The sequence below is a fragment of the Aquarana catesbeiana genome, linkage group LG08 (assembly GCF_042186555.1).
Source record: "Aquarana catesbeiana isolate 2022-GZ linkage group LG08, ASM4218655v1, whole genome shotgun sequence".
Taxonomy (NCBI): Eukaryota; Metazoa; Chordata; class Amphibia; order Anura; family Ranidae; genus Aquarana; species Aquarana catesbeiana.
The window spans coordinates 295605566-295621270 of NC_133331.1; the positions used below are offsets into that span (position 1 = coordinate 295605566).

General features: G+C 45.1%; 1 protein-coding gene across 1 annotated transcript in view; it reads right to left on the reverse strand.

Annotated features, from left to right (window-relative positions):
• LOC141106825 (uncharacterized) overlaps window positions 1–15408 on the reverse strand; it is a 36209-nt gene extending 20801 nt beyond the window's left edge. The window contains exons 1-2 of the mRNA XM_073597753.1: window positions 13389–15408; window positions 11645–11657 (exon numbers count right to left, since the gene is read on the reverse strand). Coding sequence (XP_073453854.1) covers window positions 11645–11657; window positions 13389–14911 — 1536 coding nt within the window. The 5' untranslated portion in view covers window positions 14912–15408. The remainder of the gene's footprint in view (window positions 1–11644; window positions 11658–13388) is intronic.
• Window positions 15409–15705: the final 297 nt, after the last annotated feature.

Sequence of the window (15705 nt, forward strand, 5' to 3'; positions counted from 1 at the left end):
CCCGGTTCCTCCTTGGAAGTCCATAAGTTGCAAAGGGTTTCATCTACTGCATGAAGCTGTTCAGCTGTGATACTCTACTGTTTACAAGTGGATCCTGGTGGCTAAGCAGACGATCTGCTGGGTGCTATGTAGCGCTAACTGTTATCCCACAAGCCCTTCTGATGTCTGTACAAAAAAAATGGCTGCTGCTGGCTTCAGATAGTGCACTGCGCATGCGCCTGTGTGGCGTGATGCGTCCTCCGTGACGTAAAGAGCGTTACCTTTGTGGAATTACCTCTTTTTTAGAGAGTCTGGGTGTTGGTGGCAGGTACCTGGTGTTTGTAACAGTGTATCATAAATTACATTTCAGAGAGAGATGGAGCCACCTATATTGCTGGGAGGTACTAGAGATGGGCCGGGTAAGTGAGATACAAAGAAGCTTTTGGGGGGCACAGGGTAGGGGGATGAGGGCTGTGGAGGAAGATGTATGCAGAGATGGGGGATGGGGGGGGAGTGGTGCAGAGGTCAGAGCCAAGGAGGGCTGGAAGTGAGATGTACATAGACTGTGAAAGAGAGTTGAACTCTGCACACATCACATCTCTAAGCCTTGCACTCTGTATGTAGTGCACCCCTCAACTCTGCACTCTGTATGTAATGCACTTCCTAACCCTGCACTCTGTACACAGTGTAGCCCTAAACTCTACACTCTGTATGTAGCGCACTCCTCAACACTGCACTCTGTATGTAGGGCACCCCTAAACCCTGCACTCTGTATGTAGCACACTCGTCAACCCTGCACACTGTATGTAGTGCACCCCTCAACCCTGCACTCTGTATGTAGTGCACCCCTCAACCCTGCACTCTGTATGTAGTGCACCCCTCAACCCTGCACTCTGTATGTAGCGCACTACTCAACCCTGCACTCTGCACACAGTGCACCCCTAAATCCTGTACTCTGTATGTAGCACACTCCTCAACCCTGCACTCTGTACAAAGTTTATCCCTAAACTCTGCACTCTGTACATAGCGTACCCCTGAAATCTGGGCATAGGGCCCCCCTGAAGCTGCACTCTCTCTGCACATAATGCACTTTTGGTATTTATGCGGCCACACCCACTGTTCGATGTTGTTCGGGGGGGTTATGGCCCGGTTGAGTTCCTGTACCTATTTTTTGAGAAAATTTTTTACATAGCCTTACAGATGCACCCAGTTCTTTGAGGGCAATCAGAATGCTGATGTCGCCCACGATGAAATGGAGTTTGACTCCCCTGAATTACGTGTTTAGGTTGAGCAACGTCTATGGTGAAAATCAACATTTTGCTGCCAGCTGAACCCCAGAATCTCCATAAATCCAGTCTAGATACATAAATTGTGTCTGCAGCACAGAGAAGGAAGATTATCCGAGAGAAATACAGGAATACAGGACGGGGAACACAGTTCAGGAAAGTGACCAGGGGATTACAGGCTGATATCACCCAGTCCCCGCCCTACTCTGGACCAATCAGTGAGCAGTATGGGTGGAGGAATGTATTTAGTGTTAATGACCCACCTGTGCTGATCTCTGTAGGAGTGTCCTCCTCTTTAAATGTCCCCGTTATTCCATCCTCCTCCATAGACTGCTGATCATCCCTCACATACCTCTCTTCTTCTTCTGATTTAACCTCAAATTCTATATCGATTGGATCTCCACTCTAAATCAAGAAAATATAATATGTAAAATATAAGCTTTATTACAAAATACACTCATCATCTCCACCAGTTCATGTTCTAGTTGCTCTGTCTCACCAACCTTGTAACAGTGAGGGATGATGTGATCTTCCTGTGTAGAAACCCGAGGATACAGAGGATGGGGACATCTCTCTGGTGGGTTCCTGGTATTAGGTGGCTCCACCATATCCTTGTGTCCTTCTGAAAACTCCTCCATCACTCCATACTCCTCATCCTCCTCTTTATACTCTTCTTTTACAACAATATTATCAACCCCGAGGTTTCCTCTCTGAAAATTTAATAAAACATTCATCGTATTAAACATGCTGTGTATAAATCATAACTACCAATAATTCTCAATCATCTACCTGATGATGGTGAGGGATGGTGTGATCTTCCTGTGTGGAAGTCCGGGAACACAGAGGACGGAGACATCTCTCTGGTGGGTTCCTGTAGCTAGATGACTCCTCCGTGGTGTCCTGGTACAGATCTTTGTGTTTTTTAGCAAAATCTGACTCCTCCATCACACCATCCTCCTCTTTAATCTCTTCTTTAACCTCCACTTTAGGATCTCTCAGGTCTCCACTCTGTATATATAAAAAAAATGACATCAATGGTAACAATGCAGATAATGTACAGATCCTAATGATACTATCAGTGATTGTTCCTCATCTACCTGATGATGGTGAGGGATGGTGTGACCTTCCGATGTAGAATCCCGGGAATACAGAGGACGGGGACATCTCTCTGGTGGGTTCCTGGTATTAGGTGACTCCATCATATCCTTGTGTCCTTCTGAAAACTCCTCCATCACTCCATACTCCTCATCCTCCTCTTTATACTCTTCTTTAATATCAATATTATCATCCCCGAGGTTTCCACTCTGAATATATAAATAAAACATTCATTGTAACAAACATACTGTGTATAAATCATAACTACCAATAATTGTTCCTCATCTACCTGATGATGGTGAGGGATGGTGTGATCTTCCTGTGTGGAATCCCGGGAATACAGAGGACGGGGACATCTCTCTGGTGGGTTCCCATTACTGGATCTATCTGTAGGAAACACACACACTGACTGAATACATTGTTTCTATGTGTTTATCAGATGATGGGGGATCTAGGTGGAGCCTCCGTACTGCTCTCTCCTTTACAATAAAGTCTCCTCTTACCCGGTGATGTGAGGGGCGGCTGATTGTCCATCGTGTTGCCACCTCCACTACGTCTCTGTTCTATTTCCTCCTGACTCAGCTCTCAACTGTAACTTGCTATTTATTCCTGACATCACTTCCTGTCTGTACCTGACCTCACTTCCTGTCTTCCATAGATACTTCCTGTCTCTATGGTAGAAGTAAGAAGATCACCATCTTGTGGATCTCAGAGGAACTGCAGCCCTGAGAAACGTCTCGTAACGTGAACACGGCCTTGTGCTGTGTGTGTGTATGTACTGTATATTCTTATTAGGGTTGCCATCTTCTCTTCAAGCCAAACGCGAACATGTTAGTGGTGCGCGGAACTGCTCTTGCCTAACTCAACCTATTCAACTGAATGGGGCTCTGCTACAACCGTGTGCAATGCACATGGCTACAGCACAGTGGTGTAGGTTTTTAGGGGTTAAAAAAGGTGGTGAGGAGGCAACATAACGCTTCTTCGCCCACCTGTCAAATACCTTCAAAACATGATCCACTATGGATCACTCTTCAGAGTGCCCTGCGACTCAGTTTACACTTGTGGTTGGGGGACAGTAAAAATTAGAGGTTGAGCTGTGTTTTAATTGCTACCCAACCATTCCCCTTAAGCTGAAAAGGAAGCAGAGGGGAACTTGCCACACTTTGCATCACAGTGCAGCAAAACATGTCTGCACTGTTGGGTTGTGCGAGCAGTAATGCCTGCTGAATGTGGCCCATTCAAGTGAATGGGGGCTTCCTGCATCCATGTGCAATGCATTAAATTGTGGGGCGATGCTGTGGGGTTTAAACAGGTGGTGAGGAGGTGCTATAATACCTCCTCCCTGCCTGTCAAATGCCCTCTGAAGGCCAATGCAAATGTGGATTGCTCTTCAGAGGGCCCCACATGTGTAAATGAGCCCTTAAGGCTGTTCAGCCATTCCAGTATATTCTGTGGAATCAGCTGGGGGCCAGGGGAAGGAACAGGACTATTTAACCTCTGGGCTCAAGCACTTACCTTCTGTGTTTCTCTGCACTGTTCCATGTTTATCATGTGTAAAAATGTGGAGAGGGTGTAAAAACCTTCTCCTCTCAGACACGTGTTATGTCAACAGTGTCTTAGGCGTTTTGTTCAAAAGTTCAGTAGCCAGGCTGTCTTAAAACAAAGTGTGAGTTTATTTGGTCACACTTGGCAACAACTTGAAAATATACAAAGTTAAATTCTTCTTACAGCTTGATGTAGTAAAACAAAAATAATAAGAACAAAAACTTGTATCAAGAATGTTCAAGAGATGTCTCAGCTCCGTTTGTGCTTTTCTATGTCAGAGAGATGTCCACTCTAGCAGCTGTTTGTGAGGTAGGCTGTATTTAGGCCTAATGTAAACGAAATGTCTTCTGTAGAGTAAGAATGCGTGTGTTCTTCTTCTTTATGTGTGTGAAAAAGTAGCGAAGTCCTTCTGTGTGTGAGTGAAGGACATGTGTTGTGTTGTGTCGTGTAGTGAAGTGTAGTGAAGTGTGTCGTGCGTCCTGAAGTGAAGTGTCACTCTGTTTTTATACTATTTCAAATCAACTAGTCAGCAAACTAAAGCCATAGCCATATACGGCTAGAACTAAAAATGAAATGATCATATTCGTGATTATTCTAAATATTCTCTTTGCCAACAGCTGACACGTCTCTTAAACCTCTTTGATTGTCAGTAACACACAACAGTTTCTTATAAAAAACTCAAGGTGAATGACCTTTACAAATGGCCAAATTCTTGTAATGGATATCTTTTAAACTACAGAAATGCAATTCTGTACCAAACCTTACAAATGCATATTAAACTATAATTGGATACATATATAAATATATACTACTTCACACAAACTCAATCTAACTAACTAATTAAATAACTATATCAAATAACTAACTATATTATGGATAATATGTTTTTACCTTTAAAAAGATCTTTACAATAAAGTTTATGACAGATATACTGAGTATATTCTTATCTGTGAAATCACTGACCTACTGACCTTTAGTCATTAACTCTGCACATGAAGAACAACTGTTACAAAAAATGACATGCACACAACCTAGCTATTTCAAGATTCGTCTTATGCTGAGCTGAGTAAGCTTTTTCAATGTCAAAGCTTAAAAGGGACCCAGATTGCATAAATACAGATCTTGATTGTAAAGCCGAATTAATATAATTATTCTACATCATGCACCAGCCGTCTAATGCTTGTAAAGAGGCTCAGAGACCCAATGTCCACTTCATAGGTGTGTGCAGCCTGTTGCACTAGGTTGTGCACCCCAAATCAAAGCTCAAACACACATGGGTGTATGTATATATATATATATATATATATATATATAAAGGGGGCAGGATGACAGGAGGGGTCAGGCAGAAAGACAGGAAGGGGCAGGCAGAGTGACAGGACGGGGGCAGGATGACAGGAGGGGGGCAGGATGACAGGAGGGGGGCAGGATGACAGGAGGGGGGCAGGATGACAGGAGGGGGGCAGGATGACAGGAGGGGGCAGGATGACAGGAGGGGGGCAGGATGACAGGAGGGGGCAGGCAGAGTGACAGGAGGGGGCAGGATGACAGGAGGGGGCAGGATGACAGGAGGGGGCAGACAGAGTGACAGGAGGGGGGCAGGATGACAGAAGGGGGCAGACAGAGTGACAGGAGGGGGGCAGGATGACAGAAGGGGGCAGACAGAGTGACAGGAGGGGGCAGGTAGACAGGAGGGGGGCAGGATGACAGGAGGGGGCAGGATGACAGGAGGGGGGCAGGATGACAGGAGGGGGCAGACAGAGTGACAGGAGGGGGCAGACAGAGTGACAGGAGGGGGGCAGGATGACAGGAGGGGGCAGGATGACAGGAGGGGGCAGGATGACAGGAGGGGGCAGACAGAGTGACAGGAGGGGGGCAGGATGACAGGAGGCAGCAGGATGACAGGAGGGGGCAGGATGACAGGAGGGGGTAGGCAGAAGGACAGGAGAGGGGCAGGATGACAGGAGGGGGCAGGATGACAGGAGGGGGCAGGCAGAGTGACAGGAGGGGGGCAGGATGACAGGAGGGGGCAGGCAGAGTGACAGGAGGGGGCAGGATGACAGGAGGGGGCAGGATGACAGGAGGGGGCAGGCAGAGTGACAGGAGGGGGGCAGGATGACAGGAGGGGGGCAGGATGATCAGTGTTTTTCTTACCTAGTTGTAGCTGATTCTGCAGCTGATCTCTTGCAGGGTCTGTTCCCAGTCAGCTATCTGTGTGATAAACTACATACTGTACATGCTGATCGGCCGATCATGGAGCTCCCATCCCTGATCCAGGGCGCTGTCCTCCAATTCTCCACTGACAGGGCACTGCTGGTCAGAGTGGACTTCTTTAGTGGTCTCTTCCTCTCTGTAAAGTTGTCCAGGGTTCGAGTGCCCTCAGTGTCTGCCAGGCACCTCTTCTCCTCCCGTAGGATCCTGCGCATTGTCTGAGAAAGTCGGCGGCTCTTCCAGAAAAAAGCCGTGGGAGCACGGGGGGGGGGGGGGGGATCATCAAATAGTCCTGGTAGCAATCTCTGAGCTGTGGTTCCCGGCAATTACATTCCCCTGGTGGATACTATGAAGCGGGCGTTGGGACTTTGCTGTATTAGGATAAGGAACCTGTGCCTGATAAACTCTAGTAATGTTCCTGCCCCGGCCCCCAGCTGAACAGTTGGAGCCCTAAGTCACAGTGCAGTCTGGATCGTGTGTCCGGGTTCCAGGCGGACACATGATTCAAAATGACTCTAAACCTGTACTGTCCGAGTGAATTCTGGACAGCAAAATGCAAATAGTGCTGCACTGATATTTTTGTATATATAAATATATTTGATGATATGGGGGTTGCTTAGCTCAATGGTAGAATATTATTATTATTATACAGGATGTATATAGCGCCAACAGTTTGCACAGCGCTTTACAAAACAAGGGCAGACAGTACAAGTACATTACAGTTTAAAGGGGTTGTAAACCCTCATGTTTTTTTTTTTTTTTTAAACAAACATGTCATACTTGCATCCACTGTGAGTGGTCCCGGTCCTCCTCTTTTGGGGTCCTTCAGTGGTGCTGGTGGCTCCTCCCCACATCGATTGTCCACATTGGTGGACACAAGTACGGGCGTGCTCCCGAGTCCCACATCTGTGTCCATTCACACAGAGTGCAGGACTCTGCCCCGCCCCCCCAGCGTCACCATATGGGATTTGATTGACAGCAGCAGGAACCAATGGCTGCGCTGCTATCAATCTATCCAATCAGGACACGAGACACCAGCTAGAGCTCGTTCCCGGCCGGAGAAGAATCGGGGACAGGACCACAGAAGGTTTTTCACCTAATGCATAGGATGCAAACCACGAGGGTTTACAACCCCTTTAATACAGGAGGAATCAGAGGGTCTTGCTCATAGGAGCTTTCAATCTAAGAGCGAGGGTGATGTGATACCAAAGGTAATAGCTGTGGGGGGATGGGCTGATGGAGAAAATAAAAGTCCAGTTGTTAGGTGGGGGCGGGATAGGCTTTTCTGAAGAGAAGGGTTTTCAGGAATCGTCTAAAAGCAAACTGAGTAGGAGATAAAGTAGATGCGTTTGAGTGAAGTCCACACCAGTCCAAACTGTATTTTAATGGCTTGGAGGCCTACTTTTATTTAGCGAAAGAAATGAAAAGTCCGCAGACACAGTGTCCATGCAGGGGTTCTTCTCCAGCAAAAACAGATAACAGAGAACACCAAACCACCTGGCTTGTAGTCCTAGCTCCCAGCTCTCTGGTTCTCCTGGCTCACTCCGCATTAGGGATGGGCGAATGGTTTGGTCCGAGCATGAGTTTGGGCCAAACATTGGCTGGTTGCCCATTTAATGAACACCCGAATTGCCAGGGCGTTCAACTGTTTGTTCGACCGGCCGAACGACCACAATGCACTGCACCGCTGCACAGTTCATTGAAAGCCCTGATTGGCTGAAGCAATGAAAGCTTCATTCACAGAGCAGCGTCAGAGCCATGTTTAAAGAAAGTAATGATGACTCTATCCAATCATGGCTCATTGCTCTTAGTCCTGCACTATAAAACTATTCTTTCAATAGCGGCCATTTGTAATGTGATATCGGCATGGAGAGAGATAGAACAGGGCTCTGTTCAGTGCTATTAGACAGTTATGCCCCATACACACGATCGGATTTTCCGACAACAAATGTTGGATGTGAGCTTGTTGAAAGTCCTTGAAAGTCTGACCGTGTGTATGCTCCATCGAACATTTGTTGTCGGACTTTCCGCCAACAAATGTTGGCTAGCAGGTTCTCAAATTTTCCGCCAACAAATTTTTGTTGTCGGACTTTCCGATCGTATCCGTCGCACAAAAGTCCACGCATGCTCGGAGTCAATGCTCACCAAACACAACATTAGAAGAAGGAGCTCAAAGGGTGGCGCATGACTATTGAACTTTCTTTTTATCGGCTCGCCGTACGTCTTGTACATCACTACGTTAGTAATTGTTGGCCAACATTTGTGTGCCTGTGTGTATGCAAGACAAGTTGGAGCCAACAACCTTTAAACAAAATTCCACGGTTTTGTTTTTGGAAAGTCTGATTGTGTATACGGGGCACTAGTGTGTTATTCTGATTCTATTGTCAGTGTAGAGTATCAGTGTAGTGTGAATCTAGATATTCAGAGTGCAGGTGAGTGTAGTGCAAACGTTCATATTTACTTTAGTGTGAGTTTATTTTGCCAGGGCAGGTTTACTGCAGTATATTTCAGTCTATTACTGCACGTTTAATGCAGTATATTGTAGTGTGTTAGTGCAGTTTTACTGCAGTATATTATAGTGTGTCAGTGGAGTGTGTCTGTGTAGTGAGTACTCAAGTTAAAGTGCACCAAACACCACTTTCCATTGATTAAAGTGCGTCCACGTACACATTTCTACATCTTTATTACATTTTGTTAATAAGACCTCCCCCCCATCATGTCTGGGAGGACAACAAGGAGAGGCAGATGTTCCCATGACACTGTGAGGGGTTCAGCAGCATATGTGTCCACAGGCAAAGGTGGATGTGGTCAGTCCTCAGGCAGGGCATCATTTCCTCTGTTTAGTGATGTTGGATTTTGCCCCCCTGTGAATTTGCAGAATGTGCTGTATCACAATGGCAGGTTTCCAGTCGCTATTTCTTTTCACGTAAGGCCATTCCAACTCTCTACCATCACATGGAAGGCAATGTTGTAGCATCATTGGGCAAGGCAGTCAGCTGCAAAGTCCACACTACTGCTGACATGTGGTTCAGCAAGCATGGTCAGAGAATATTTTGTTCACATCACACTAGGTACAGTAACTCTGCTTGCAACTCAGAAGGATGCAGGACAGGGCTCAGTACTGCAGCTTGTTGTGCTGCCATGTCTCCATACAACTAGTGGTGATGATGCGGGATTTGTCAGCTCCACTCTCTCCTCCTCCTTCATGCCCTCCTCTGCTGAATTGTCCTATGAGTCACAAGTAGCCCCTAAGCGTTTAAGGGGATTTTCAATGAGTCCGGCTAAAAGATGCCATGCAGTGCTTCAGCTGGTGTGTCTAGGGGACATGAACCACACCGGAGTAGAGATTCTTGCAGCTCTGCAGGGGCAGGCAAAAAGGTGGTTTACACCACGTCAGCTGAAGCCAAGAATGGTGGTGTGCGATAATGGCACAAACCTCCTGTCCGCCCTTAGACAGGGAAAGTTGCCTGGCACATGTCCTCAATTTAGTGGTGCAGCGTTTCTTAATTAGGTACCCAGGGTTGGAAGATCTGCTAAAGCAGGCCAGAAGAGTCTGTAGCCATTTCAGGCGGTCATACACAGCCAGTGCTCGGGTGGTTGAAATTCAGCGGAAATTATACCTGCCGTTAAACAGCCTGATTTTTAACATGCCCACTGCGTGGAAGTCGACTTTGGCAATTCTGTAGTGGCTGCACATGCAGCAGAGTGCTGTCAACGAGTACCTGTGTGAGTATGGCACAATGACACTCTCAGGCCAGCTCTGCTTATTTTCCCCATGCCAATGGCTGCTCATAAAGGAGGCATGCTCTGTACTGTCACCATTTGGGGAGGCAACAAGGATGGTGAGCCGTAACAATGCATGCATCAGTGACACGATCCCTGCTGTGTTCCTGCTGGAGCAGACTCTGTGTGGCATTATGGACAGGGCACTTGAGGCAGAGCAACTGGAGGAAGAGGAGGACTTCCTTTACTCTCAAGGCTCGCTTTATGCAGACACCATTCTTGCCACGCCACAGAACACACAAGAGGAATCTGGCAGTTTTGGATGCACTGAAGCAGAGGAAGACATACATCAAACCTTAAGAGATGGGTCTTCATCCCCAGAACCCTTGGGAGTAGTACATGGCTGGGAGGAGACAATTCCAGATACTGTAATCCTCAGTGAACCCGAGGAGTCTGCTTCTCATGCCTCCACACACTTGCAGTGCATGGGCTCCCTCATGCTTCACAGCCTGCAAAAGGACCCAAGAATATGTGGCATCAAGGAGAAGGATCACTATTAGTTGACAACCCTTCTCAGCCACCATTACAAGGAGAAAGTCTCAGAACTCATTTCATTCACTCAGAGGAAGCAGAAGATGACATCTCTTGAGGACACCTTAAATAAAAGTTTATCTAACGCTTTTCTAGATTCTGGTGGGTTACAGTGTCATGGAATTTAGTTTTGAGGCTTCTGATGGTCAAGAGAGGAGCGGTGGAGAAGGGGGCTGCCTAAATGAAGTATTTCACAATTCTTTTAGTCCTTGGCACCCAGGGCTGTCTGCTTCCACATCCAATTGGCAGCGACTGCATCACATGGTCGACGATTATCTAGGAGCAAAAACAGAAATGGAGAGCTTTCCAGTTGACTATCCACTGGGTTACTGCGTCATGAGAATAGACAACTGGCTAGAATTTGCCCTTTCCAAATGGGCATTCAGTGCTATAAGAGGTTTTGTTACTGATAACAGAGCACATCTGTCCACAGACTCTGTAGACCGGCTGACATTTATCAAAATTAATCTGTCCTAGATTACCAGCAGCTACTCTATTGCCCCGTACACACGGTCGGACTTTGTTCGGACATTCCGACAACAAAATCCTAGAATTTTTTCCCACAGATGTTGGCTCAAACTTGTCTTGCATACACACGGTCACACAAAGTTGTCGGAAAATCCGATCGTTCTAAACGCGGTGACGTAAAACACATACGTCGGGACTATAAACGGGGCAGTGGCCAATAGCTTTCATCTCTTTATTTATTCTGAGCATGCGTGGCACTTTGTCCGTCGGATTTGTGTACACACGATCGGAATTTCTGACAACGGATTTTGTTGTCGGAAAATTTTATATCCTGCTCTCAAACTTTGTGTGTCGGAAAATCCGATGGAAAATGTGTGATGGAGCCTACACACGGTCGGAATTTCCGACAACAAGGTCCTATCACACATTTTCCGTTAGAAAATCCGACTGTGTGTACGGGGCATATGAAGCCCCTGATGCCGATGTCGCTGATTAAGTGTTTTTGGGATCTTAAATCTCTGCAAGACTTCTAGGCTGCCCAGTGTTGTGGGTGTTGATTGAAAGAATTTTTTTGTTGTAGGTTTCATGGCACAATTAACACCCAAATTTTCCCGCACCTGTTTGACGGTGCATTTCATTAAAATTTTTGACAGAAAGGTCAATTCTTGCTTTCATCAAGAGTACCTCTATAGGGTTACAGTGTGAAGGCGCCACCGACACCCAAATTCCAATTTTTCCACACCCGTTACTTCTATCCAAAGTCTGCAGAAGACACAAGAATTTTTCAAAAAAATCTGTAATCTTGTTCCCAGTGCACTACATTGTGGTCTCATCATACAGACTGACTCCCCAAGCCATTGCTTACAAAATAAAGTTTCCAGGGAAAATATAAATGCAGTTATTGCTGCAGCAGGTTATATACATGTTACAGATGTGCTAATTTAAAGGTAGACTAAGGGGACCCCCAGGCACTATATTGAATCTTTCATTTTTATTGTTATTTCTCATTCTTATGCTTTCATTTTAAACATCAATAAATCACTGCTCATTAAAAAAATTACGTTTTTTACAAACTTTTTCATTGATAAATGTCCCCCAGGGCAGTACCCTGACCCCTATAAGCATTGTATGCCCAATTACTTGCACATAAGCCTTCAAAATGGGCACTTGATTTTTCCAGCTTGAGTCACACTTGAGTCAGACTTCAAAGGGGTTCGTTTTTTGGTTCCGAACTTTCGTGATGTTCGAAAGTTCTGGTGCGAACCAAACAAGGCTTATCCCTACTTATCAAGCTCCACAAAATGTATGGGCTGACCCAACCACCCTGCCAAGCAACCTACCTGGGGATTGGTCAGATTTCCATAAATATGCAGATCATAGCCTCCACCAGCTAGCTTCTAGAAACTTTTGGTAGCTTCTAGATCCAAGGGAAGGTACCAGACCTGTAGAGTCCTCAAGCTTGACCTTCAGTAACCCCCAACCAATTACCCAGACTCACACAGCTACTGTGAGTCAGAATACATTTTCTTCACAACTAGACTGTACATTAGAGAGCGCTGCAAGTGGTTGGATTAATATTGTTAGTTTAATTAATTTGTATTGTGCAATGTCTGCTGTACACATAAATGCATGAGGATCATCTCAGTTATTTGTAGCAATCCATGTCTAAAGGAAACTAGGGAGTCTATCTTATAAAAAATGTGGGAACCATTTGCCCAGCCATGAAAGAATTTGTACATAATTTAATGAACACAGTGATTTCCTATGATCCTCAGCTCCATCTAGTGGCTATTGTGGTACTTTTTCCTGAAATACTGTACCTCCATTAGTAAAAATTGCACAACACAACATTATGATCACTAGATGGAGCCAATGAGCATAGGAAATCATCAAGAAAATCAAGAAATAAAATACAGCCAGAATTTGTCACTGGTGGGTGGATACCTTTTTATATTCACTTTTATTCAATTTTTTTTTTAAATAGACCTCTATCTGTTTTTACACCACAAAATGTAAAAAATAACGCAACACAGCATTATGGTCACTAGACAAAGTCAATGATCATCAAAAAAAATCAAGAAATAAAATACAACCAAAATTTGTCACAGGTAGGTGAATACCTTTTTATTTTTATTCGTTCTTATTTAAATTTGATAAAAATAGACCTCTAGCTGTTTTTACACCACAAAATGTACTCAGCCAATGAGAGGTAATGACTCCATTTTTATTTTGCTCCTGCTATCAATGGCCAACACGGTACAGCACTTCATCCATGTCTTTGGTGATCTCTGATCTCCTTATCAACTGTTTCTTACATGATGAAGATCAGCCATGGAGTATATCTGAGGTGTATATCAGGGTGTGCTTCTTCCCCACATGTCCAGCAACATTCATATACAAGACATTTCCCACACTCACTAATACACCTCGAGGGTTGTGTGGGACCCCTGATGTACAGGAAGACAGGACTTCAGTAAGGAACAATTCCCTCACTCAGACCAGGAAAGTTCATTCTCCTTCGTGTCCAATCTCAGATGACTGTAAACAGAGGACTTCTGTGACTGACAATTCCCGTAATCAGGACAGGAAAGTGGCTTCTCCCTCGTGTGAGATCTCTGATGTATGACAAGCCTTGATTTATATACAAAACTTTTCCCACATTCAGGACAGGAATAGGGCTTCTCCCCGGTGTGAGATATCTGATGTGTGTAAAGAATGGACTTCTGCGAAAAACATTTCCCACACTCAGGACAGGAATAAGGCTTCCCCCTCATGTGAGATTTCTGATGATTATAGAGATTGGACTTATCTGAAAAACATTTCCCACACTGAAGACAGGAAAACGGCTTCTCCCCCGTGTGAGACCTCTGATGTGTGACAAGCCTTGATTTATGTACAAAACTTTTCCCACATTTAGGACAGGAATACGGCTTCTCCCCCGTGTGAGATCTCTGATGTGTGTAAAGAATGGACTTCTGTGAAAAACATTTCCCACACTCAGCACAGGAATACGGCTTCTCACCCGTGTGCAATCTCTGATGTATGTAAAGATTGGCTATCTGTGAAAAACATTTTCCGCATTCAGAACAGGAATACGGTTTCTGCCTCGTGTGTGATCTCTTATGTCTGTAAAGAATGGACTTATCTGAAAAACATTTCCCGCACTCAGGACAGGAATACGGTTTCTCACCCGTGTGAGATCTCTGATGTATGGAAAGACTGCTTATCTGTGCAAAACATTTCCCGCACTCAGGACAGGAATACGGCTTCTCACCAGTGTGCAATCTCTGATGTGTGTAAAGACTTGACTTCTCTGAAAAACATCTCCCACATTCAGGACAGGGATATGGCTTCTCACCCGTGTGAGATCTCTGATGTATGGAAAGATGGGACTTCATTGAGAAACGTTTTTTGCACTCAGGACAGGAATACGGCTTCTCACCTGTGTGATATCTTTTATGAACATTAAGATGGGATTTAGAATAGAAACACTTCCCGCACTCAGCACAGGAATATGGCTTCTCTCTGGTGTGAGATCTTTTATGCACATTAAGATCGTAGTTAGAACGGAAACACTTTCCGCACTCACTACAGGAAAACCTCTTATGTTTTGGAAGGACGGCAGCATTCCTCACAGTCTGATGTTCCTCCGGATTAAAACAATACGATGGTCCGGCACCGTCCCCCACAGTCTGAGGTTCCTCAGGATAAGAGGAATACGATGGTCCGGCACCGTCCCGCACAGTCTGAGGTTCCTCAGGATAAGAGGAATACGATGGTCCGGCACCGTCCCGCACAGTCTGAGGTTCCTCAGGATAAGAAGAAGACGATGGTCCATCTACACTGTGTGGTGCCGGATGGACATTTGAGGTAGTCGGGTTTTCTCCTGGACTATACTGTGTGATGTCCTCATCTTCTACTTTACAGTCTGGAGACAAAGTGAGACAATCCTCTGAGGTTTTCCTCATCTCCCGTCCATGTACTAAAATAGAGATACAAAGATTATTACTAGACATGAGCAGATTGGTTCCCCTAACCAACCAAGATGAAGACTGGACTGATCCTGAAGAGCACCATCATTGAGTAACTGACAAAGATGGAGGATGTTATCACATTATTATCAATATGTAAGATAGAAAACGAAAAGGCACATAGCGGAGCAGAGTAAAAAAAATCCCAAGAAATTCTTTATGTATATAAATAGTAAGAAAGGGAGGTCAGATCATATTGGTCCCATAAAGAATGATGAAGGGAATCTGGTTACTAAGAATGGAAAGATGGCAAAAGGTATTGAATTTATTCTTCTCTTTCAGAAACCAAAACTGCAATCCTCATGACACATCACAGGAAGCACCCTCATGGCTAACAGAGGATAGAATTAGAAATAGACTTGAAAAACGTAACATTAATAAGTCACCGGGACCAGATGGCTTGCACCCGAGGGCCCTTAAGGAACTCAGTCAAGTAATTGCCAGACCGTTGTTCCTAATTTTTACGAACAATCTACTGACTGGAATGGTACCAGATGATTGGAGAAAAGCCAATGTAGCACCAATATTTAACCAAGATACATCCCTGGGAATTACAGACCAGTTAGCCTAACATCAATAGTATGTAAACTCTTGGAGGGGATGATAAGGGACTATATACAAGATTTTAGTACTAAGAACGATATCATTAGCAGTAATCAGCATGGATTCATGAAGAATCGTTCTTGCCGAACCAATCTACTAACCGTCTATGAGGAGGTGAGATGCCATCTAGATAAAGGAAGGCCCGTAGACGTGGTGTATCTGGATTTTACAAAAGC